Source organism: Citrus sinensis, chromosome 6, assembly GCF_022201045.2.
Source record: "Citrus sinensis cultivar Valencia sweet orange chromosome 6, DVS_A1.0, whole genome shotgun sequence".
NCBI lineage: Eukaryota > Viridiplantae > Streptophyta > Magnoliopsida > Sapindales > Rutaceae > Citrus > Citrus sinensis.
The window spans coordinates 17,644,732-17,666,834 of record NC_068561.1 but is presented as its reverse complement, the minus strand read 5'-3'; the positions used below and the strand labels follow the sequence as shown (position 1 = coordinate 17,666,834).

At 36.1% G+C, this 22,103-nt stretch overlaps 2 protein-coding genes across 3 annotated transcripts; one reads left to right on the top strand and one right to left on the bottom strand.

Moving 5' to 3' along the window:
* The first annotated feature begins 2,979 nt into the window (after positions 1-2,979).
* Positions 2,980-15,421, top strand: LOC102614941 (regulatory-associated protein of TOR 1). Its single transcript, XM_025099878.2, has 23 exons — positions 2,980-3,756; positions 4,585-4,687; positions 5,454-5,536; positions 5,618-5,776; positions 5,884-6,000; positions 6,111-6,268; positions 7,027-7,181; positions 7,288-7,432; positions 7,520-7,598; positions 7,684-7,785; positions 8,276-8,359; positions 8,470-8,580; positions 9,166-9,519; positions 9,618-9,807; positions 10,568-11,149; positions 11,382-11,711; positions 11,815-11,938; positions 12,654-12,778; positions 12,868-13,013; positions 13,109-13,213; positions 13,681-13,766; positions 14,403-14,487; positions 14,617-15,421. Exons 1-23 carry the CDS (start codon positions 3,454-3,456, stop codon positions 14,935-14,937), a joined length of 4,047 nt encoding a protein of 1,348 aa, XP_024955646.2. The 5' UTR covers positions 2,980-3,453; the 3' UTR covers positions 14,938-15,421.
* Positions 15,422-15,659: 238 nt separating this feature from the next.
* LOC102614457 (TOM1-like protein 6) lies at positions 15,660-20,477 on the bottom strand. 2 transcript variants are annotated; one of them, XM_006481081.4, is made up of 9 exons: positions 20,039-20,477; positions 19,460-19,538; positions 19,140-19,238; positions 18,310-18,423; positions 17,700-17,863; positions 17,504-17,585; positions 17,325-17,410; positions 16,858-17,142; positions 15,660-16,732 (listed from the first exon to the last, which is right to left on the bottom strand). In XM_006481081.4, exons 1-9 carry the CDS (start codon positions 20,176-20,178, stop codon positions 15,916-15,918), a joined length of 1,866 nt encoding a protein of 621 aa, XP_006481144.1. In that variant the 5' UTR covers positions 20,179-20,477; the 3' UTR covers positions 15,660-15,915. The 2 variants fall into 2 exon arrangements, with proteins under 2 accessions (XP_006481144.1, XP_052299509.1); XM_052443549.1 differs by lacking the exons at positions 19,140-19,238; positions 19,460-19,538; positions 20,039-20,477 and adding an exon at positions 18,534-18,650.
* Between the last annotated feature and the right edge of the window lie 1,626 nt (positions 20,478-22,103).

The window sequence follows — 22,103 nt, the reverse complement described above, 5'->3', positions numbered from 1 at the left end:
GTGGTTTAGACTTTTCGGGGGTTCTCGGCATATATGTCATTGCTTATGGTCTTGTCTTCAAAATTATTTGAAACTTGTTTTTTTGAAGTTGAATATTTTTAATCCTTAATTAATCATGTTCAAATAGTGGGATCCCTTCGCATTTTTGTGGTTAAAATGGAGGAACTAATACTTTTAAACCCATACTTAGCATGTAGAGCTTGTAATAGTTATGCCTAATAAACTTTAATTTGATGATAATATTGTAAACATTCGGAGGCGCAAAGACCTAGATTGAAAAAAAAAAATGATTAACCATACGAATAAGAAATGATGTAAATTTCAACTAGGGCATAGAAAGCAGTTTGAAAACACCTAAAGGACGAGTAAAATTCCTTTTAAAAGAACCATCGAATCCTCGGAAAATAGCCCGACATGGAATCATCCTCAATGAGAGATTTAGCAGAGCAAGCAGCATCATACTCGGGACAAATATAGTAGTTATTATTATTTTTTACCCATCAAACATTGTGGTTATTTGCCTTGAGAAACAATTGAAAAGATAATAACCCTAGAAATTATGTAGAGGAAGAGTATAGAGAAACCCCAAGTGCAACAAAAAACATATAGTCAATTATCAAATGATAAAGCAAGACTTAAATGTCTAACACAAAATTTTAATTCATGATTCGTATTAATGATGCATTATATTTTGAAATGTTTGAAGGGAATATATAACTTGTAAGTTTATAAATGTTTGAATATACAAAATATTAGGAATACAATTAACACTGAAGAGGACACAAAATAGTAAATACAATGGATTCAAAAGAAGATGCAAATTAGCAAATACCACAAAGGTTACATTGTTAGTGAAAATAAGTCTACACTATCTCATTAAATTGAGAGGTTTTCTAAGTCTCCTTAGCGTCATGTAGGAATGGTTTTTATCAATTTTTTTTTTGGGACTAGATTCTCTCAATCTTGGTGTAGATTTTCAAACGTGTTTATTACTTTTTTACTAATTAAGACTCATCCTTTTAGATTTTTTAAAAGTACAACAAACCTATTTGAACGTTTTAGTCTTTAGTTTTTATATTACGAATCACACTACGTTACATTAAACGTAACGTACACACACTCACAGCAACAGTAACAAATCACATCATGTTACTGTTGCTGTGAGTGTGTGTATGTTACGTTTAACGTATCATAGCACAGGCCTTATATTACACCACTTAAAATAAACCCCATCAACAAGAACATGGCAAATTTCAACACAAATTTGAAATAATAAAAATCTTTGCAACGGTCAAATTTTGGTAAGAACCTAGAAAGGGCGAATCTCTGTGGCGCATATAGGCCAATCATCAACACACATTATGACTAAAGTTTGGCTGCGCTGGCTGCAAAGCCAAGCCATTCTGTCTTTTTACATCATTCATTCTTCAGAACTAAGCATCTCCTTCAATCACACCTCCACACACACACACACACCCATATACATTTGCTTTGCTTAGCTGTTTTTTCACATTACCGCATCTCTATTTTATTTTATTTTATTATTGTTATTGTTTCTTTTTTGCCAAAAGTAAATTCTCTAAATCAAGACAAAAACAATATGAGTGGATGCACCGCCAGCTCTATCTTAACATAAATTCTTCTTCTTCTTTTTTCTAATTTACCCAAAATGCCAGCATTGTACTTTCCTATAATTGGTGGCAAAAATCTTTGTTGGCTTTTATTTGTATATATTTCTGCATCATAGTAATCAGAGGTTGGCAAATTAAGTTTTATATATTGCAAAAAAATGTTACATGTTATTGCTATGGAAGAAATATTTCAACGGTACTACAGCGTGATAATTATAATAACCATACAAGTTATAAGTATGACTTTATATGTTACTAGCTATCTATGTATTGGTGAGTTTCAAGTACGATAATGGTGTATAATTGAAACATAATATACATTATTAATTTTACATTAATATGGGATATCTTTGTTTATGACTAACACAACCACGTAAATAGTTTGAAGTAGTATTTTGGTCTGGTCAGTTTAACTTTTCTTAATTTTGATTTTTAAATGGTATCATTAGGATTTTACAATCTTTGCTGTTATTTTTGGTGTATTGTCAAATTCCTAGTTTAGGAGTATATATGTTACCACTTACTATGGAATTACATATAAAAAAAAAAGCATTGCATAATTGTACACGAAACAAAATTATTGAATAAAGTAATTTATTAGATAGGAATATTTAATATAGGGTAAAAAGAATAATAATAAACATTGGAATATTCTTTTATCCTATAAAAGGAAATAGGAATAGAGCTAAATTTTATGGCCTACTTAAATTAAATATCATAGCATTGTCGCCGTTTTTAGTTACCAATAATAAAAGCTTCAAATCTCAATCTAATAAGTTTCAAGAGAAAAAAACAAAACATAAAAAATTCCATTGCAATATTTAATAAATGATAAAAGAAAAAGCAATAAATAAGCATTCAAAACTAAAATAATCTAAATTTGGGAAATCTAAATCATTCTCAGAGTAATGGTATACTTTCCCTAAATAAGTAAATAATAATATTCTTCCATTCTCTAATAGAATGGAGCGATAAATAATTTTATTATAGTTTTAAGTTGCAAAATTAGCCATTTAATAAATGAGTGCTACATAAACACAAAAATATTGAGGTACAATTGTTCTAAAAGTTTTTATTTAGTATTCACTAATTAGATAATATTTTTCCGTAATTTTTAAAAATTATATGTTACTACATTCATTAAGTAAATGTACATTGGATACGATAAAAAATATATTAGTTTATTTTATTTTATTTTAATCTTTATAAAGAGGAATATTATTTATTCTTGGTTCTTATAATTTGCGTCACCATTACAATTACAAACATCAAATGAAAGTTAAGAAAAATTATTAAACACGTGATAAATAAAAGAGGGGGAAAAAAAAAAAAAAAAGCACGAAGACAGGAACACAATATACACCAAAACACACACACACATTCACTCCCTTTCTCTGTTTCTTTGACAAAATCCTCAAAATTTCTCCTTTTTTTGTTGTTAGCCGCCACTACAAAATTTTTTTTATATGCCCCACCGCCACGACGGTCGCCACCGCCATCGCCGCCTAGGGTTTCGTCACTCTTCGCTTGTCCCCTCCACTTTTCTCAGAGCTGGATTCTCTTTCTTTTCTCCGTCGCATCTCCATGCGCCGCTGGTTCAGCGGCTTCGTTGATTAGTCTCCGCCCCCCGGCCCTTCCCCTCCCCTCCCCTCACCTCCACCCCATACACATCGCTCACATAATTTGTCGATCCCAAATTTAAAAATTTTCATCACGGTTGTTAGTGTTCTGTGTTATGGTTTGTCGAATTTAGGGCAAAAACGTAAATTGCGTCGATTTGATTGATTTATTTTGCTATTATTAAGGGTTTCTGGTGATTTGGATGGCATTGGGCGACTTGATGGCGTCTAGGTTTTCGCAATCCGCCGTCGTTTCGAATCACTTGAACGACAACTGCGGCTCCGCTCATGGCGACGTCGATTTGAGGAGAGATTCTGACACTGCGAGTAGTAGTTATACCAACAATGCCTCCGTTACGACGATTACCACCACCACCACCACTAGCTTGGCTTACTTGCCTCAGACTGTCGTTTTGTGTGAGCTTCGTCACGAGGCTTTCGAGGCTTCTACCCCTTCTGGTCCTTCTGACAGCGGTCTCGTCTCCAAATGGCGGCCCAAGGACAGAGTAAGTGCTCATTTTTAAACCATTATCGTGAAAATTGTTTTCTTTTGGTTAATTTTGAGTTTATTGATGCGCCATTGGTCGTTTCAATTGATTTGGTACATGAACTAACCTTAGAGAAATAGTATCTTTAAAAAAATTGATTTTTTTAGGGTTATGTACTTGTTTTAGTCAAGATTTTGTGCTATTGGTTTGATTTTTTGAGTTCTGTTTAAGTTTCTGATTAAGTTCTTTTTGTCCAACTTGATTTTAACTCTTGGTGACATATACCTTGCTTGGTTGCCTAAGTATTGAAGTGGTTCTTTTACATCTGTTAATTGTTACATGCCTAATGTGTAAGAGCAGCATCTGTTGCTCTGCTTATTATGATAAATTTTGGGAAAAGTGTATTTTATACCTTAAATAGGTATGGGTGGAGTATGCAGGCTTGAAATTTGATAAAGAAACTGTTACATGATTAAAAGAGTTACCGAAGAACCGTGATCTCCAAAATTTATTTAAAAAAATAATATATTACACCAATGTCATACCTCCCAATGCTGCTTGAGCCGACGCGTAGGTCCTTGCTCAGAATTGTATGAGTCATTGTCTTTCTGGTTGCTCAAAATAAATTGAAGAGACAGGGATGCTGTGTTGAGGGTTGATTTCTATTTAGTTTTACCTTTTATGGTCTGTTGCTCATGTTGTGTCCATTATTTAAGCTACTGCTTTTTTTTTTTGGAGGGGGGGGGGGGGGGGGAAGATGTTCTGAAGGGATATGCTTGCTTGTCTTGTTGTAGATGCTATGTTTTGATGTTATTCATTTGTCTATTTGGTTTTAATCTTGTGCAGATGAAGACAGGATGTGTAGCTCTAGTTTTATGTTTAAACATTAGCGTTGATCCACCGGATGTAATAAAGATCTCACCTTGTGCCAGAATGGAATGCTGGATAGGTGCTTTTACGAACTGCTAATTCTTTCTTATATTGCTTTTAAATGTTTGCTCTGGATTCTTTCGCCATCTAAATTTTTTTTTTTAATAAGAAACTCAAAATTGTATTAAAGATGAAGAATACTTGTTTAATTGTTATTACCTAGGAATGGGAATAGTTATATTTTCATGGTTTTCTTGTTTTAACATGCAAGGATTTTAAATGCTTTTGATCTCTTTCCTGTTATTTGCTGATATGTGGGGATTTATTTACCTGTTAAATTGTTTATTCTTTCTATGTTCATGATGTATTTCTTGTGTGTGCAAGTTAGTCCACACTTGCTCTTTTTTTTTTGGGTACCTTTTTTTCATTATAATGACATTGGGTAATGAAACTGCTGTGTAAACTATTTTAATTCCAATTTCAATTATCTGTCACAGTTATCCATTTTGGCATTTTACTTAAATTTGGATTGCTAAGTGCTTGACTTTTTGGAAGACTGCTGTTGACTGGTTTACCTAAATTGTTTTCATTGATAATTATCTGTTTTCCTGTATTTAATTTGTTTCCTTGAATGAGTTCACGGTTGGCAAATATAAAATTTTAAAAACTAAGCCCCACCATCAATTTCAACTGTCTTATGGTCAGGTCTTTTCTTTTTCTGCTTGCGTGTTGGCAAGTAATTGAAGCATAGTAGATTTTTTTTTTTTCAACTTTTATCTCTTAGGCTATAAACTCCTTTATATTGTTAAGATCTCTTTTTTGTTTTTGTTTTTTTTTTTTGGTAGATCCATTTTCTTTGGCCCCCCAGAAAGCACTTGAAACGATTGGAAAGAACTTGAGTCAGCAGTATGAAAGATGGCAACCCAGGGTGAGAAGATATCTGACTTCTAATTCTTGATACAAAACTATATCAAGTTCAATTTCAATTTACCTTCGGAGATGTGAACAGGCTCGGTATAAAGTTCAACTAGATCCTACTGTAGATGAAGTTAAAAAGCTTTGTAATACATGCCGTAGATATGCAAAGGGTGAGAGAGTGTTGTTTCATTACAATGGACATGGTGTGCCCAAACCGACTGCTAATGGTGAAATCTGGCTTTTCAATAAGGTTTTTCCTTCTGTTGCTTCTAATATTTCCCAATTTTGTTATTGTTATTATTTCCTTTGTATTATTTTCTGAACTTTTCCTTTCACTAACTGGTGTAATGAGTTCAGAGTTATACACAGTATATTCCCCTGCCGATCAGTGACCTTGATTCCTGGTTAAAGACTCCATCAATATATGTTTTTGACTGTTCTGCTGCTGGGATGATTGTTAATGCATTCATTGAGGTATTCAATGGTGTTTTACTAAGAATTCATCATTAAGATGATCCTATGTTGTCATTCATGAGTTTTGATCTCTACCGTACTTTTGATGTAATTGTTTGATTGATTTTTAGCTTCATGACTGGGGTGCGTCTAACTACTCTGGATCAACAAGGGATTGCATTCTGCTTGCTGCCTGTGAGGCACATGAGACCCTTCCACAGAGTGAAGAGTTTCCTGCTGATGTTTTTACTTCTTGCCTCACTACGCCAATCACAATGGCATTGAGATGGTGAAACCTTGACTCCTTTTCTTTTTTTCTTTTCATTTTGTTAATCTTTGGAAGCTGTCTGTGTTTGTGTGCTTTAGGAATGAGTGTGAACTGTGAGCATCACATTGTTTATCGAAGTAATTATTGTATAGCTTTGGTTCTTATTTTGTCTGGTGAAGAATAATATCTATACTCATTGACATTGGTATTCTCATTTGGGATCAGTCTTGATCTATGCTAGGGCATTGTGGCATTAATCGGAGTTTAATGTATTGCAAGGTCTTAAAGTTGATTTCACGGTAAAGAAATATGCAACAACTTTATCTTTTTGAGAAGTAATTCTCTCCTTGCATTGTTGATGCCTATAAGCAGATCCTGTCATATTTACCAGGAGTTGCTGGGTTGATTGTTGTCAGATGATATGAACATTTGAACTGTAAGTTTACATGAGTAAACATTTTCACTCTGTTTATCACAAGGACCTTAGTCTTTCAGATCTGGCCATCCTAATTGAGTGCAGATTTCTTGAGCTCAGATGTGTTAAGTGATAATTAAACTTTAGAAGTTGTTTATAGTTGGTTTTAGATGCATGCTATTTTTTGCACCTCGTTGCATACAGTTTCATGCATGTTTGCAGGCATAGTTGTGTCCAGAAGAATCTTTCCTCTCTCTCTCTCTCTCTCTCTCTCTCTATATATATATATATATATATATATATATTTATATGTATTGATTGAGCTTGCTAATTTCTGATTATTTATATATATCATGTCTTCCAGGTTTTGTAAGCGTTCATTACTGCATGAGTCCCTTGATTATTCTCTTATAGATAAAATTCCTGGCCGCCAAACTGACCGTAGAACACTTCTGGGTGAATTGAATTGGATTTTCACTGCAGTCACAGACACTATTGCTTGGAATGTTCTTCCTCATGGTATTTTGCTGAGATATACTATGCAGTTTGTTATAATGCAACTTTTAATTTCATGCATGTTTCATTTTGGTGAGCCATATAGCCAATGGTCAGTTCTTCACTGCAGATCTTTTTCAGAGATTGTTCAGACAAGATTTGTTAGTTGCCAGCCTCTTCAGGAATTTTTTACTTGCTGAGAGGATTATGCGTTCAGCAAATTGCTCTCCAATTTCTCACCCCATGTTGCCTCCAACCCATCAGCATCATATGTGGTATTTAGTGGGGTCTTATCTTATTGCTAAATTCATGTTATTACTTTCAAATTCAAATTATGATGGGATTACTTGTTTTTACTGCAGGGATGCATGGGATATGGCAGCTGAAATTTGCCTCTCCCAGCTGCCTTCATTGGTTGCAGATCCTAATGCTGAATATCAGGTTTGCTTTCGTTCTGATTTTGTTTCACACATACAAATTAATGAGTTTCTTAGTTTCTGAGTTGCCTGGTTTGTGTCTGTTGCAGCCTAGTCCTTTTTTTAGTGAACAGCTGACGGCTTTTGAGGTGTGGCTTGACCATGGATCCGAACATAAAAAGCCACCGGAGCAGTTGCCCATTGTTCTTCAGGTATGATACTTCTCACTCATGGTGAATCAAATTAAACAAAGCCGGGTGTCTGTGACCCTCCTCTCGAGTTTCAAATTTTCAATCGGGTGCTGCCAGTACCTACCTGCACCATGAAATTAGGAAGTTAATTCCATTAGCCAATCAAAATATTCATATTCATGCCCAGAGTGATATACTATGCATATCAGATGGATTATGCCCATTTGAGTTTTAAGAGTTCAATCATTTGTAATTTTCTTGATTATCCTTTCTAATAAGTGGAATTTTTATTAATCATTAATGCTCACTTCTCTACTCGCTCTCTTGGATATTTTTGTTGGCGTCGTTTATATTTTGGTGGGATAGGCTTTACCTGCAGTGCAGTATAGTTTGTTAACAAAATGTTTTCACTCTTTTGTATCTATTGTTTCTTTTTCTCCTCTTTGTGACATTTTTAGAACAATTACAGTGTAAACGAAGATGCTTAATGAGCTGATTATTTGTGTTTCAGGTTTTACTTAGTCAATGCCATAGATTTCGGGCACTAGTTCTTCTTGGAAGATTTCTTGACATGGGACCCTGGGCTGTAGATCTGGTAAGTATTGCCGTCTGCGGTTTTCAGTTATTCTATCTCTGAGAATTGTGTATTTGTTGTGATTAGCGAATTTTTGTGATTTACTTGTGGATTGAATTTGGATATTGTAGGCGTTGTCAGTTGGGATATTTCCCTATGTTCTGAAGCTGCTCCAAACTACAACGCCAGAACTACGGCAAATTCTTGTATTCATATGGACAAAGATTCTAGCACTTGATAAGGTATATTGATGACTGATTCATAATTCTGGTGTAGATATAGGTTTGTGAATAGCTACACACCAAATCGTGCACACAAGCACAAACATGCTGCTCTCATATGCCTGTGGTAGCTTCTAGCGTTCCTTTCTTGGGGCTGTTTGCTGGGGTGGATACAACGAAGAATGTAATGTCAAAAAAGTATATTTCCTACTACATACATTTTGTTGAGTATTTTTCTGTACAATTTATTGATAACAGAAGGATGGTATAAGGGTGTTAAAAAGCTGAGGAGAATGAGTATTTGGTTGATAAACTTGCCTTGGCGGGGCCTTAGCCCATGTTTTTGCAGAACTTGGCTGGCCTGTCCAGTTTCTTTATGATTCTTATCTCTCTTTTTCTCTCTTTGCTATCTGAATTTGCAAATGCAAACATGAAAAGAAGGGCAAAAAATATCAAAACTAATGTAAAGATGTGCAGGCTGGACAGTGCAGAAGTGCTATTTACTATATTTTTTAATCCATGTCTGGTTATATACCGTGTTCCTCAATCGTTACTATATCTGAACTTTTGTAAGTAATACTAAAATTCCTTCTTGTGGGATGACAGTCTTGTCAGGTTGATCTTGTTAAGGATGGAGGACATGCTTATTTTATCAGGTTTCTTGATAGCATGGAAGCATATCCAGAACAGCGAGCCATGGCTGCATTTGTATTGGCTGTCATTGTTGATGGACATAGGCGGGGCCAGGAAGCATGTATCGAAGCTGGTCTGATCCATGTGTGCTTGAAGCATCTTCAGGGTTCAATGCCAAATGATGCACAAACTGAACCATTATTTCTTCAGTGGCTCTGCCTGTGTCTGGGAAAGCTGTGGGAGGATTTCACAGAGGCTCAAACAATAGGTCGGCGGGCAGATGCCCCAGCAATTTACGTTCCTCTACTTTCTGAACCACAGCCAGAGGTGTCCTTCTTGCTTTGTAGTTATAATATCCTTCAACTAATAAATCCTTCGATTGCTGTGTAATGTCATATCTTAGTTGCTGAAGCCATTTATTTCAGGTTAGGGCTTCAGCCGTCTTCTCATTGGGTACCCTGCTTGATATTGGGTTCGACTCGTGTAGAGATGGTGTTGAAGGAGATGAAGAATGTGATGATGATGAAAAGATTAGAGCTGAAATTAGTATCATTAGAAGCCTTTTAACTGTTGTTTCAGACGGAAGTCCACTGGTCCGAGCTGAGGTTGCTGTAGGTATGTGACTGATACTAATCTGCTTCTGGATTTCTGTTTATTTTTATATATTTGAACATTCATGTTCATTTGTGTTTTGTTTAGTAACTGTAAAAGCCACATTTTTTTGGAACCTTCAGATCCTGCATGTTTAAACAATGTTTACTTAATCAAGAGAGTCCAGTGTCCTAAGATTACTGCACAGCCTAGTCTCTCACATTAAAATTCTTTTCTTGCTTCCATTTTTAGAATTTTGAAAAGCCACAGTCTTGTGTTTCTTTAGAATTTTGAAGAATATAATAACAGATTATTTAACATTTATTGGCATACTATTTGGTTTACCTTGATATAATTAATATGCAAAAATAGATTTTCTGAACTGTTATTATGGAAAAATGATTTCTTTATATGATTTTGTTTTTCGAAGAAGCCTCTGTAATTTGTAGAAAGAATCATGTTTCTGTCTTAACACTCATGCATATAAATGGAGACTTTGACAAGTTTATATTTTCGAAAAAATGATCCATGTTTATCGAAATATTTTCTTACATTGTATCATGTGATTTACATGTGTAACATAATTGGACATGCAATGTGTTATATTTGTGATCTCATTGCCTGGCCTGTGGAGTTTATTGGGAATCACAGAGGACAAGTGCTTTCCATTTATGCATTGCAGTGAGGTTTTTGGCAGTTGGCTTGGGGGAGGGGAAAGCTGTATTCAAACTATATCCATAGATTCTGAAAGCATAACTGAGTTGATTTGTTAATGTCTTTACAGCTCTTGCACGCTTTGCCTTTGGCCATAAGCAGCACCTCAAGTCAATTGCTGCTGCTTATTCGAAGCCTCAGTCCAATTCTCTCCTGGGTTCATTACCTTCATTAGCTCATATAAAAACTACCGGAAGTGGAAGTATTGTTTCTTCTCAGATTGGTCCATTAACGAGAGTTGGCAATGAAGCAGTTGTCAGAGATGGAAGAGTCTCCACGAGCAGTCCTCTTGCTAATGCTGGACTTATGCATGGGTCCCCATTGTCAGATGATTCATCCCAACATTCAGATTCTGGAATCTTAAATGATGGTGTCAGCAATGGGGTTGTCAACCATATGAGGCCAAAGCCTCTTGATAGTGCAATTTATTCACAATGTGTATTGGCAATGTGTACTTTAGCTAAAGATCCATCTCCACGCATAGCAACTCTTGGTCGTCGGGTACTGTCCATTATTGGGATTGAGCAGGTGGTGACAAAACCTGTTATGTCCATGGGCAACACTAGCCGGCCAGGTGACCCTACAACTGCAGCTCCAACGCCTAGCCTTGCAGGACTAGTTCGTTCATCTTCATGGTTTGACATGAATGGAGGTAACTTTTTCATTGTCCTCCATGCCATCATTTTTAATTCACTAATATGGTTATCTTTGTGTTAGCTTCACAGGACGATTATGTTGATCCTTTCGATTGAATTGAAATATGTTTTCTTTTACATTTCAATTTCCATTAGGTGCCTGCTATCTTTGGTGTCTTTATTCTTGTCTGCTTGTTTTTCGCTTTTTTTGAAAATCATGAAAACATTAATATTATCTGTTTTTGGCAGGTCATTTGCCATTAAAATTTAGAACCCCTCCTGTCAGCCCACCACGGCAAAGTTTCTTACCTGGAATGCGTAGAGTTTGCTCTTTAGAGTTCAGGCCTCACTTGATAAATTCTCCGGATTCAGGACTAGCTGATCCACTTTTAGGCTCTGGGGACCCATCTGCAGTTTCAGAACGCAGTTTGCTTCCTCCTTCAACTATCTACAATTGGAGTTGCGGCCACTTCTCCAAGCCACTTCTCACTGCAGCAGATGATACTGAAGAAATATTAGCTAGAAGAGAAGAAAGAGAGAAATTTGCTCTAGAGCACATTGCAAAATGCCAACGCTCGTGTAAATCTTTTGATTTAGTTTTTTTTTTTAGTGATTTATTTTTTTGTATTTTTATGATGGTTCTTGTGTGAGGATCTAAGTTGCTGTTAATTTTGCTGGCCAGCTGTCAGCAAGCTTAATAATCCAAGTGCTTGCTGGGATACGAGATTTGAAAAGGGTACGAAGACGGCCTTGCTCCAACCTTTCTGTCCTATTGTGGTTGTTGCTGATGAGAATGAGAGGATTAAGTATGGTGTTTCCTTTTTCTTTTTTCAACTCTTTACAAGGCTGTTTCCATTTGTTCGTTTGCTTGTTCATGGTAAATCAAGTACTACTATGGGCACACTAATGTGGCTTGGGAAAGAAAGCTTATTGTCCTGCCTGATAGGAAGAAATGCCTAGATATGGAGCAAGTCTTAGGCAGGCATTCTGTCTGGTCATGAGTTCTTGTGGTGGAATCCCTCTCTCTCTCTCTCTCTCTCTCTCTCTTTTTTAAATATTAAATAGGGCAGGTTCTACTTTGTTTTGGCTACTGTATGAACTTCTTAGCATGTATTTGATTCTCGCAATATGAAGTTACAGCTGAAATGTTGAATGATAGAGGTCCAGTGTCTTCAAGCTGTATCTTAGGTTGTTAGATGTAGATACCTAGTACATCTTGCCCTTAGGTATCATGGGAGAGCTTATGAGTCCCACTGGGGATTGTAAGTGAGCTGTGGATGTGTTTGCAATTTTCTTGTTAGTGCCCTGATATGTTAGTATGTGACACTTAGTGCATTAGATGCATCCACAATACCATCTTACTATCAATTGATTTGGCCACTCATGGGGTTTCTCCGCTGTGAGATGGTTCAGTTAATTTCATTTTTGTTGTTTATTAGATGTAGTAAGATGGGTCCTCTGGTTTCTTGTAATTGCATCTCTCTCAAATGCATGAACTGTTCGGTATTTGTTTCTTCACAGGATATGGAATTATGAGGAAGATACCCTTCTCAACAGTTTCGATAATCACGACTTTCCTGACAAAGGAATATCTAAACTCTGCCTTGTGAATGAGCTTGATGTCAGCCTTCTGCTTGTCGCTTCATGTAATATTGTTTTCTGCATTTTTTTGATTTGTTGTCGATTGGAATGTTAGATGTCCTATTATTTTGGCTTATTTTCTTATATGATGTAGGCAATGGAAATATTCGAATTTGGAAAGATTACGATCAGAAGGACAAACAGAAGCTTGTTACTGCATTTTCTTCAATCCAAGGTCACAAACCTGGCGTCCGATGTTCAAATGTCGTTGTGGACTGGCAACAGCAGTCTGGATATCTGGTACATTTTGATTTATGAAGCCTGTAGGATTTAGTTTAATCGCAGAATTCACTTTTGTAGCGTTGTGATGCATTTTTCTGATGTCATATTGTTAGTATGCATCTGGAGAGGTATCATCCATTATGCTTTGGGACCTCGAAAAGGAGCAGCAGATGGTCAATCCAATTCCTTCATCATCAGACTGCAGCATCTCAGCACTGGTGAGTTTCCACTCACTCCTGTGCAGTAGCTGAATCATTTGGAGAACAATGATTATTTTCCACAACTTTTTATGTTCTTTTAGCTTGTATATTAGGTATAGAAAATCTCTCTAAGATAGGAAAACTTTAAAGTTACTGGACATAAGAAATTTGGGAAATATGTTACAAAATGGGAAATATGTCGTATTTTGACAGATGAGTTCAGCAGGTTTGGAAAACACTGCAAATCTATGATTACATTAGATTTGGTGGAAAAATGTGTTAGCTGGTTTTCTCTTTGATGCATTGCCTGTTAGAAGTATGAAGACAGGGCTCATGGATGCATGTCAGGATGCTAAGATGATACAAATTCATTAGACTGAACTCTTTTCTAATGTGGTGTTTTATCAATAACAGTGTGCTAATATAAAGAGATTGTTATGTAGAGTTAGAAGCTTTTGTTGATGAGTTATATTTGTATCGTGTAGACTGCTTCTCAAGTTCATGGGGGTCAGCTTGCTGCTGGTTTCGTGGATGGCTCTGTCAGACTTTATGATGTTCGCACACCTGACATGTAAGCATTTTGCATTAATTTTAATTCCTGGCCTGACACAGAATGGATATGTTTTTGTGATTGGAGCGTTCCATCAAATTCAGAATTCAATGAGCCATGGTAGATTAAAATATATTTGTTGATGACAATTCTGGTTGCGAGTCCTTGTAACCATGAATTTTTTTTTTTTTTACAATTCTACCTAATACTTTATCTATCAAGCGTTGTTCATAGGCTCTACATACTCTACGTTCTTCTTTAATAATAGATGAAGTATACATGTTATCAAGTGTTGTTTATAAGCTCTATGTGTTACTGTGGTGCTGTCTTAAAAGTAATGTGAAACTTGTGAGGAAAAAAAGATCTATCTTCTAATTGAAGTTTTTAATGTTTGGTAAATATGAATCTTGACGAATAATTTTGTCAGTAGTAGTAAATGTAATATAGGTTGTTCATCAGACAACTGTGGAGAATAATCACCTTAACATCCAGGCCACAGTTGCAAGTCTTTACCAAATACTTAGCATCTGTGCTAAATCTGCTACGCAGTAATACTGAATGAAGCCTAAGAGTACCATTACAACCTCTGTTTCATTATCTCTGGATTTGTATAAATTCTGACCATCTGATTTTTGTATTAACTTCTTAAATTCATAGGCTTGTCTGTTCGACACGACCGCATACTCAGCAAGTAGAAAGAGTTGTGGGGATCAGCTTTCAGCCTGGACTGGATCCGGCAAAGGTAAATGGAACACCCAAGTGTTTACCATCTTTTTCTGACTTTTGATTTATTTTCTTGCATCTTGAACTATTTACTGGGAAACTGAAGCTAATTTTGCCTTAGTTTACCACCTCACTTGTTCTTTTTCAGATTGTCAGTGCATCACAAGCTGGTGACATCCAATTCCTTGATATTAGAAACCACAAGGATGCCTATCTTACAATTGATGCTCACAGGGGCTCTTTGTCAGCTTTAGCTGTTCATAGACATGCCCCAATCATTGCCAGTGGGTCAGCAAAACAGCTGATCAAAGTTTTCAGTTTGGAGGGTGAACAACTGGGCACCATTAGATACCACCATCCGAGCTTCATGGCCCAGAAGATTGGTTCTGTAAATTGCCTCACCTTCCACCCATACCAAGTGCTTCTTGCTGCCGGTTCTGCAGATGCCTGTGTCTCTATACATGCTTGATTTGATGTCAACTCACGTGCAAGAAATGAACTATTTTTACTGGATTCAAATTCCCAAATTTGGAAGGCAGCAAATTGAGGGCAGGCCAACGTGTCAACAATGCACATCTTTATTCAAGTCATGAAATGCCACACGTTCTGCTGCCGCAGTTGTCCTTCACTGTTGATAAATTGGAAATACGGGGTCGGGGAAATTCAAAGTGAAGTTGTATGCTATACATTCATTTGCCTCCAATGTGGAGTCTCTAACATGTTGGGTAAGAAATCCTACATTAGGGGTGCTTTGGCAAATAATTTGTTATATAGGTAAATGTGTGTAAATAGGTTTTTTTTTTCTTTTTACCCCTCCTGTTTATCTCTCCTCCCATTTCGGCGTGTCCATTGTTCTTCCATCCCTTTTGTTCAATTTGTAAAAGCAGCACACTTGTTGCAAACAGTGAGTGATATGGGTAATTATCCCCTGAAATGCGGGGGTCTTTAACTTAGGCTTTCCATTATGTATTCTGTTTGAATTTATGGATCACCGGGCCTTAGTCATTTTCAGAATCGTGACGTCCAACAAACAATTTTGAAACGTGTTCATAGAGAACGCCCAACAAGCGACCTTGCGCGTGTTGTTGAGGTTGGTTTGTTGCAAGTGACTTAAGAGGACATCAATGGCAAGGCGGTAATCATTAATCAACCAGCTCACACTCACAGGAATTGATTGTTTAAGTTCGAAAGTTGCCGAAAATCATGTCCAATTCAAGGATCAAATCACCGAAAGCTACAAATGACAGTAACAATTACAAACACAAGCCATACCAAGAACCGAAAAGGGTGATCTTCATAACCAATGCAAAGCTATGACTGACATGAATATATCTAAGGATACATAGATACATTCCAACCTAAACGAAGAAATTTGCATTCACCATATTCACATGGATATATCAACAATCCTGTTTTCATATAAAACCTGCTGTACCACTAGAATTTCTCACTTCCTCCCACCCACCATACCTTGCCCAGAAGTTCCTGACAAGCTAGGCGATGAGCTGCTCGTCATCTTAAGCCTGGCATCTGCACTGCCTAGAACATTCAGATCTTCAAATAGTCTGTATGAAGGAATAAAAGGCTTCTGCGCTGTCGTTGAGACTGGATTTCCTGGGCCAGAACTTGCCAGAGGATCCCCATGCATAACTGAGCCATTGCTCCCTCTTATAGGGAATGAGTTATTTGGTTGCAAGGGTCTGTAAGATGTGGGCAAGTTGGCCCGGGTACTTGAAAACATATTATTGGCACCAGCGAGATTATTTTGGTTGTTAAAATAACCGGGGGTAGGAGCCCATGGTGGAGGAGGATATGCAGATGAATATTGAGGATATTGAGGCTGCACCCCTGGCTGGAATTGGGGTTGTGATTGTGGTAATGGCTGTGATTGAGGCTGGGCCCATGGAGCAACATAGTTGTTGTAAGGTACCTGCCCTTGATTTCCAGGATAAGCTTTGGAAGCATAGAGATTTCCTTGAGTGCTCGAAGGAGCAGGTACCTGCTGTGTGCTCTGACTGGAAATTGGTGGTGTGTGTGGGGTATGCGGGGAGGTCGATGTAGTTGACAAGGTAATACTCAAAAGGTCAATAATGTCCTGTTCTTTTGAAGTCCTCACTGGTGCAGGTGGATCAGGCAGAGCCAAAGCATTGGATGGGGTGGCAGCTGGCAAGGATGAAGTTGCATTGCTATTGCTCACTGGCACAAGAGCGCCCCCAGTTTCTGCAGATGTATTCTGAGAAGGCCCTGGCTTCGGCATGGAATGCCTGCACATATTATCAAATGGAAAGCACAAATCAACATCCTCAATAAAAAATAAATTAAATCCGCATTTACAGCAAACAGAACAGAGAGGAGGTCAATAAACTATTGCTAAGTAGTCATGAACAACCTTCGAGCTAGCAGTGCAAAGTCATCTTCCTCTTCTTCCTCTTCATCGATTAGGGCCCTCGTCACACTAGCAACAGGTGCAGGGTGGTTACCATTAGGTGTTGGGCTCGAGTCACCAGCATCAGTCGATTTGAGGCTAGATGCGGGACATGCTTCATTTGGTTTAGGACTTAAATTTGTAACTTCAGTTGGTATGGGCAAACCAGATGCTATAGCGTCATGTTTTGCAAGCAAGTTCTGCAGAATGTCATTTAATTCAAGACCCCGGCCAAGAAGTTCCTCATCCCTGCCACATTGCCAAAAATACAAATTTAGATAACCATTCATGACCCCATGGTACCGCACGTTGACAGAGAAATTCCACTCCCACACATGATTACACATCATTGACTAATTCTACGGATGATATAAAGAGCAACATGCAGGAAGCTATTAATCCTTAAGAATAGCCATTTGGTGAGGACTGACCCGGTTGTAGTAAGCATCTGCATGAGCTTTTTTTGATTGGACCGACACCGACTGACGAGATCAACAATTACCTCATCTTTTACTGCCTACAAACAGTTAAAAGAAAAAAGGAAAAAAGGTAAAAGATTTTACACCTCTGTTAGGGTAACGATTAGAGTTAAAACTATGATTTCACATACCTCACGGTCGCTAGGATTTACAGCTTGCAGCATGTCACTTAACAGCTCCATAACATCTCGCATAGAATCCAAGCTTGAAAAACTACATGGGCAAGAAAATAACAGACTTAAACTATCTCCAGAATAACTAGACAAAAAGCAATATTTCGTGGTAACAAGGGACCAGATGCTGTGAGAACCAAAGTGAAATCCTCACCTTAAAGTTTCAACCTCTGTCGCCATTGTTTCGTCAAGCCTTCTTGAGGAATTGCTAGGCATTCCATAACTAGCTTGAGCTTGTCCTAGAGTGGGGTGGGAAACAGGAGGTGTAAATATAGGAGCAGCATCTGGTGAACGCTTGGGAAATTGTACTCCATAACGCTGCATTCATACAGCCCACAATTATTGAATTATCTAACAACCGAATGATCATCTATACACCATTCCTCACTCTTCTTGAATAAGAATAAAACATTTACTGATCTTATAGCGACAGATGCAATAAAGCAATAAAGCAATAAAGCAATAAAGCAATAAAGCAATAAAGCAATAAAGCAATAAAGCAAAGCAATGGTAGTAGCAATAAAGCAATGCTATTTTTCCCAAAAAAGAAGAAAATTAAATAAAGAAAAGAGATTGTGGATCAATTGTTAAATTAAACAGACACTATACCACACTTCTATAATCAATTGACTGCAATTTCTTGGTATGCCCTTTTTTTTACCAAAAATATAAGAGAAGCACCAGGCTAAGTTCACAATATTCCCACCCCAAGGCAGAAGAGAGCAATCAAATAAGCAATGGAATAGGAAAAGCTGTATGCTTACCCTTAAATCCTCATAAGCCCAGTAGTACTGAGGATGTTTTCCCCCAGGTCCACCGAATGCCTCTTGCCAAGAATCTAATAAAACCAAGATTTTATCCCTCAGCTGCATATCTGGCTGCAAAACCAATGAGATAAATGTTTTAGTTGAGGCAGAAGGCCTAAATAGACGTTGAACACTGTAAGAGACAAAAGATGCCATAAAAAGAACAGAAGGGAATTTATTACCATAACAGTCCAAGAAACAGATTCAAAGATTTTCTCATTATATCCCACGAATTTCTCATGGCACTCACCCAGATCATGTCATTCTTCAGGTAGCGTACCTATTCTCCCAGTTCAAGTAAACTAAACTTAAAGTTACTATCCCTACATGGACATGACAGGGTGCTCTCATCAGTGCACTGGTTATGCATAAGTAAGGAACACAGCAGCTATTACAGAGAGAGAGAAATTTTATTTTTTCTTAAAAGCAATATCAATCTCTCTCATAAGCCATATTAATCTCTTGGCAGACAAGTCATAGAGAAAAGCAAAAGAAAGAAAAACTAGTGGGCCTGATATACAGAAAGCTATTCAAAGTGTACTTCAAAATTATCAGAAACTGAAGTTCGTCAATGAATTTAGTTGTAGGATGTTACCAACCGCATAAACCACCACTAGCAGTTTACAAGTTAAATTATCATCTAAACAGTAAAATTCTTTATAATTGATAAACAATTGGAAAAATTACTATCAGAAGGGGATCAAACATGCAACAAAAGCTTAAATACTAGAATAATAACTGCCTTGCATCTCATGCTGAAATACTTTTAAAAGCAAAAGAATGGTTACCTTCTTCTTCACAATTTTAACCATCTCTCCCAAGACATTCCTCTCAGCAATTTGAAAATGAACAAAATCACCACAATTCTTCACCATCGTCTCTAAAAGCTATAAAACAGTTATTCATGACATAGTTAAACAATATTAAGGTCAAAACTTGATAAGTTGAAAACAAAACAAATATTGCAGTTAAAGTACCATTTTGCAGACAAAAGAATAAGTTGCAAAACTGAAGTCAGTAGGAGAATAAAAGATAACAAGAGAAAAGACTAGAAAGTTTCCAAAAAAGATAACAAGAGAAAAAACCAAAGGTTTCCAAAAAAATTTACCGTCAACGCAAGAAGTTGCACTTTTGAGTTCTTGTGCTGTAACCTTTTCTTCACTGCTTTCACAACATCTTTCGCCTGCCTGATCAATTCAACAGATAATCCATTAAAAAAAAATTATTTTCATTCTTTTGAAACAAATAAAAACACTTCCTTAACCCCCCCCCACCCCCCCCAAAAAAAATAAAAATTCTTCACCGTAAAGCTTCATATTGAAAAAGAAAAAAGAAAATAAAAGAAAAGAAATCTTTATACACAAAATATATATATATTTTTTGTTCTCACTCCAGAAAAAAAAAAAAATTTCATCTCAATTTCATCATCTAAATTCTCAAACTGATTAAGAACACGCGAAGAGATATCTTTATGTTGAGTAAAATCAGGAAACCTAACTTACAAACTTAAGTCAACCGCATAAAACAGTAACTTGTAAATTAACAGAAAAGAAAAAATTGGTGAAAATAAAATTACTCCATATTCTACCTATAATCCCCAAAACAAAAATTATTATCAATTAGCTTTTTATAAATTGAAACCCTAAGATTAAACGAAAAGTTAAAGCTGTTTTTCAAGCAGAATTACCACTGATGAGAATTGATGGAATCACAGATATCGATGTTCATAGTCCAATCAGGACTAATCAAAAGCTCGCTGGTCGCCTTGTCAACTGCCACAGTCGCCGAAGACGACGACGACGACGACGACGACGATGACGACATCATCTTTACTCTCTATCTCTCCCTCCAAATTAGATAACAGAAAAAGAAAATGAAAACTTTTTCCTGTTTGTTTGTTTGTTTGTTTGTTTAACGAGAAAATTCGGTCCAAGAAAAATACACCGCCAATGAATGCTTTCAAGCTCAAAGAATTTATATATTCTTTTTTTTTTTTTTACCTTCAACGTTATCGTTGGCTCTCTAATAACACGCAAATAATCGTCTCTTTTATTCTTTCTTCTCTATTAATAATTTTCTTTGATTCTCTGTTTTATTTCTTTTGCCGAAACTTCGTTTTTCCTTTGCCTTTCTTTTTTCGGTCATTATAAAAATCCTCGTTTTAGCATGCTTTTTTTGAATCCCTTTAATCCCACGCGTCTCCTTCAATAACTGAAGTACACGCACCAGTGAATGTTCACAGCGTGGCATCTCACATTTTAGCAACAAAATTATTGGGATAATAACCACTAGCTCCCTATTTTCTTACATTTTATGGAACAAGGTTATGGTTTTTATTTTCTATTTGTATCAAACAGGTTCCAAAACTCAAAGCTCCTGTTGGAATGACCATTCTACTAAGTTTTGAGTTCTGAGCATCTCTTATAAGTGTATGTAATCTCACATTTAGGGTGCATTTGGTGCGACTTTAAAATATTTAATTAGTTTGCATTATATTTTATATTTTATTGTATTAATTTCAGTTTAGTATATATTTGATAGACGACCATGATGGATTAAAATTATATTTTAATTTTTTATATTGCAATTATTGATGTTAATAAATATTTTTTAATTAATTAGTAAAATATAGAATTACATCGCCGATCATTTTTTTTTTTTTACCATCAACGACCAACAATTGTTTCTTTAATGAAAACTTTAACAATATGGTGAAGATACTAATGAATTCCAACCTCACTGATTAGTGGGTAGTCTCACTACTATTTAGGTCTTTGGTTTGAGTCTCATGTAATTTACATGTGAAAAATTTTTAAAAAAGAGGGTGGCTCTCAATTGCCCATTTACTGAAAAATATAAGATGAATTTGAATAATATGTTCAAAATCAAAATCTACTAAACAAAGCCAATCTCAATATTATCTAAAACTATTATTTTATATTGTGTTCATATAGTCTCTAGAGACTAGAGCCCAAATATTTTTTTTTTCTTGTAACGAAAATAATAATTAAATATTTTTTAGAAACCGAATAGTTGGGCTCACACTTGTTTTGGAAGTTGAATTTTTTAATCGGGTTGGATAGAGTGTAATATATTGCAGCTCAAAATAAAATAAAAATTAAGGATGTTTTCGTGATTTCAATAGGGTTGAGGGCCTATTTGATATAATGGATAAAATTTGTTATTTCTTTAGAAATAAACATTTTGAATATAGAATAGGTTGGCTTTGTTTTTTAAAAATCACGAAAACATTTTGAATAATGGATAAACTTTGTTATTTCTTTAGAAATAAACATTTTGAATAAGTTATTACCCGAAACTTTTTTCTTTTTTTCTTTTTTTAAAAAAAGGTTAATGTGACGGGGGTGAGAAAAGTCGTAGATATGGAATTGGGGCGGCAAAAAAGAAAAAAAAAGGGGGGGGGGGGGGGGGGGGGGGGATAATTATCAGTCACAATCGGGGTTGGCTTTGTCCCCTGTTTTACATTTGATTGAGTTGCAGTTTTGTCAGCCAAGCTTCTAATTTTGAAATTTATGGATATTATTTATTTATCTATTTACTTACCTGTTTTATTTTAGTATTGGGCAGCCGCAAGTACAAGTATGATACTTATATTGTTCCTTTTGACATCATTCCAGGACTCCTTGTTTGATTTGGACTTCAATTCAAGTCTCTCTTAAAATATGAAATGACATGTTATTATGTTCTCTTATATGAATAATTTTGTTTCCCCAAATAATGTCATAATATCG